General features: G+C 41.3%; 1 protein-coding gene across 1 annotated transcript; it reads left to right on the plus strand.

Annotated features, from left to right (window-relative positions):
* The first annotated feature begins 1,382 nt into the window (after positions 1-1,382).
* LOC130880100 (60S ribosomal protein L9-like) lies at positions 1,383-2,010 on the plus strand. The gene has a single exon (XM_057778964.1). It carries the CDS (start codon positions 1,404-1,406, stop codon positions 1,980-1,982), a length of 579 nt encoding a protein of 192 aa, XP_057634947.1. The 5' UTR covers positions 1,383-1,403; the 3' UTR covers positions 1,983-2,010.
* The last annotated feature ends 479 nt before the right edge of the window (positions 2,011-2,489 follow it).

Here is a 2,489-nt window from a genome sequence, read left to right on the forward strand (position 1 = left end):
ATCAAATAATTAACTTGTTGATTTGATAGCGCTATTGAGGGGCAGTTATATGGTCAACACAGAAGTAGTAAGCAGATTAGACAGTGTTCAACACCAAACCTTCTAGATATAATAAAATAGAGCCCGTGTTATATTACCCATATAGCTGCAGCTCAGAAACCAGAGAATGTGGACAAGGAAGAGGCTGATCCATAACAGCCAGGAAAGAGACAACAATGACTATCATCTCCACGGCTCTTCACCCCAAGCGTGATGTGTTTGCCAATGAGAGTAATTGAGAAAGCTGTCTAAATTTAACCATCTGAAATAAGGAGGTAAAACGGTGTCCTCCCTTATCTCTAACCCATGGCAGAATGACCGGAAGACTAGCTGCCATCCATGGAATGTCATTAGCAGGCAGGTCAGACAATGCCCAAAGATAGATTACCAGCACACGTGCAAACTAAAGCAAGCCTGACAATAAACAGAAGGGCAGACTCTGTTCTGGCTTGAATGAGAAGTGCCCCCACAGCCTTGGGCATTCAGATACTTCTTTTGAGAGGCTCGGGGCCTCCGACTTGCATTTTCCTCTTTCTGCTTTGTGCTTTCTGTTCAAGATGTCATCTCCTGGCATCCTGCTTGAGCCCATATCTGCCTGCTGGCTCTGCCCTGCCATTCTGCCCTCCAACCCTCCAGAACCATACACCAAAGCTAAATGTTTCTTCTGTAAGTCGCTTTGGTCATGGTGTTCTATAACAGCAACAGAAAAGTAACTAATGCAGACTCCATAGTGCCGTTAACCATATAAAGGAAAATATCAAGGCACCAGTGAGCAGTGATGCCCACAACTTTCTGGGGTACTAGTATGTGACATATACACCCTTGGAGAAAGGAGAGCAGCTGCAGCATGCTGCTAGGACCACAGACTCAGGAAGTGGTCATGTACATCTAATTTAGTATACAGATTTAACACAGAACACAGATCTATCTGGCAGGTACAGTGGCAATTTTTAAAAAGACATATTCCTAACCTACTTTTCACAGCACTATTTTAAGAGTAAGTGGCTAAAAAAAGTTAATGTCATCAATACAGGCATACTTGGAAAAACTACATTATTAAAGAAGAATACCAAGCAGCTACCAAGAAGTATGGGGGATATGGAGAATACACACCCACAGAAACATGCATACATACACACACATACATACATGCATGCATACCTACATATATACACATGCACAAATACATACATGCATGCATATACACACACATACAAACTACATGCATACATATGTGCATACACACACACTTTTGTGGGCTGATACCCACTGTTGTATAGTTAGCTAAAAGTAAAGTGTAAAGAAAGTTTGTATTGTTAAAAATGCTATCATCAGGTTCTCTCTTTGCCCCATCTACTGCGAGAATGAAGACCATTCTCAGCAATCAGACGGTCGACATTCCAGAAAATGTGGACATCACTCTGAAGGGGCGCACAGTCATTGTGAAGGGCCCCAGAGGAACCCTCCGGAGGGACTTCAATCACATCAACGTAGAGCTGAGCCTTCTTGGGAAGAAGAAGAAGAGGCTCCGGGTTGACAAATGGTGGGGCAACAGGAAGGAACTGGCCACCGTCAGAACCATCTGCAGCCACGTTCAAAACATGATCAAGGGTGTTACCCTGGGCTTCCGCTACAAGATGAGGTCTGTGTATGCTCACTTCCCCATCAACGTCGTTATTCAGGAGAATGGGTCTTTGGTTGAAATCCGAAATTTCTTGGGTGAAAAATACATCCGCAGGGTTCGGATGAGGACAGGCGTTGCTTGTTCTGTCTCTCAAGCCCAGAAGGATGAATTAATCCTTGAAGGAAATGATATTGAACTTGTTTCAAACTCTGCGGCTCTGATACAGCAGGCCACAAGAGTTAAGAACAAGGATATCAGGAAGTTTTTGGATGGCATCTATGTGTCTGAAAAGGGAACAGTGCAGCAGGCTGATGAGTAGACCTAAGGTACCAGTCCCAGAAACAAGCTCAGAATTTTAATACGATTTGGGGTGTCTTTTGGGACAATAAAAGACTTGTATTGATAAAAAAAAATGCTATCATCATTCAACTAGGCAAATCGGAATATCTATCATCTGTTTGTCTGCATGGTAATTGCTGTATTTTAAAGTAATATAAGTATGAATTCTTACAGAAGAATGTCTGGCTATGATATTTTACCATTGTTTTTCCAGTTATAATCATTTCAGGGCACTAGGTATAAAGTATATGGGTTCTATTCATACTATTTCTTAAAATATATATATATATATATAAATCTATAATTATCTCAAATTAAAAAAAATCAATGAGAAAGATCACATATGAGAGTGTTCATGTAAAGCCAATTTAAAAGTCATGCAGAGATCCGACAACTACAGTTGGCTGCCTGCCCCTTGAAGATGAGTCTTGTTTGACCCACTGAATGCTCTAAAAAGTCGAACTTATGTAAAGCAGTTGAGAAATTT

This window comes from Chionomys nivalis, chromosome 8 (genome assembly GCF_950005125.1).
Source record: "Chionomys nivalis chromosome 8, mChiNiv1.1, whole genome shotgun sequence".
NCBI lineage: Eukaryota > Metazoa > Chordata > Mammalia > Rodentia > Cricetidae > Chionomys > Chionomys nivalis.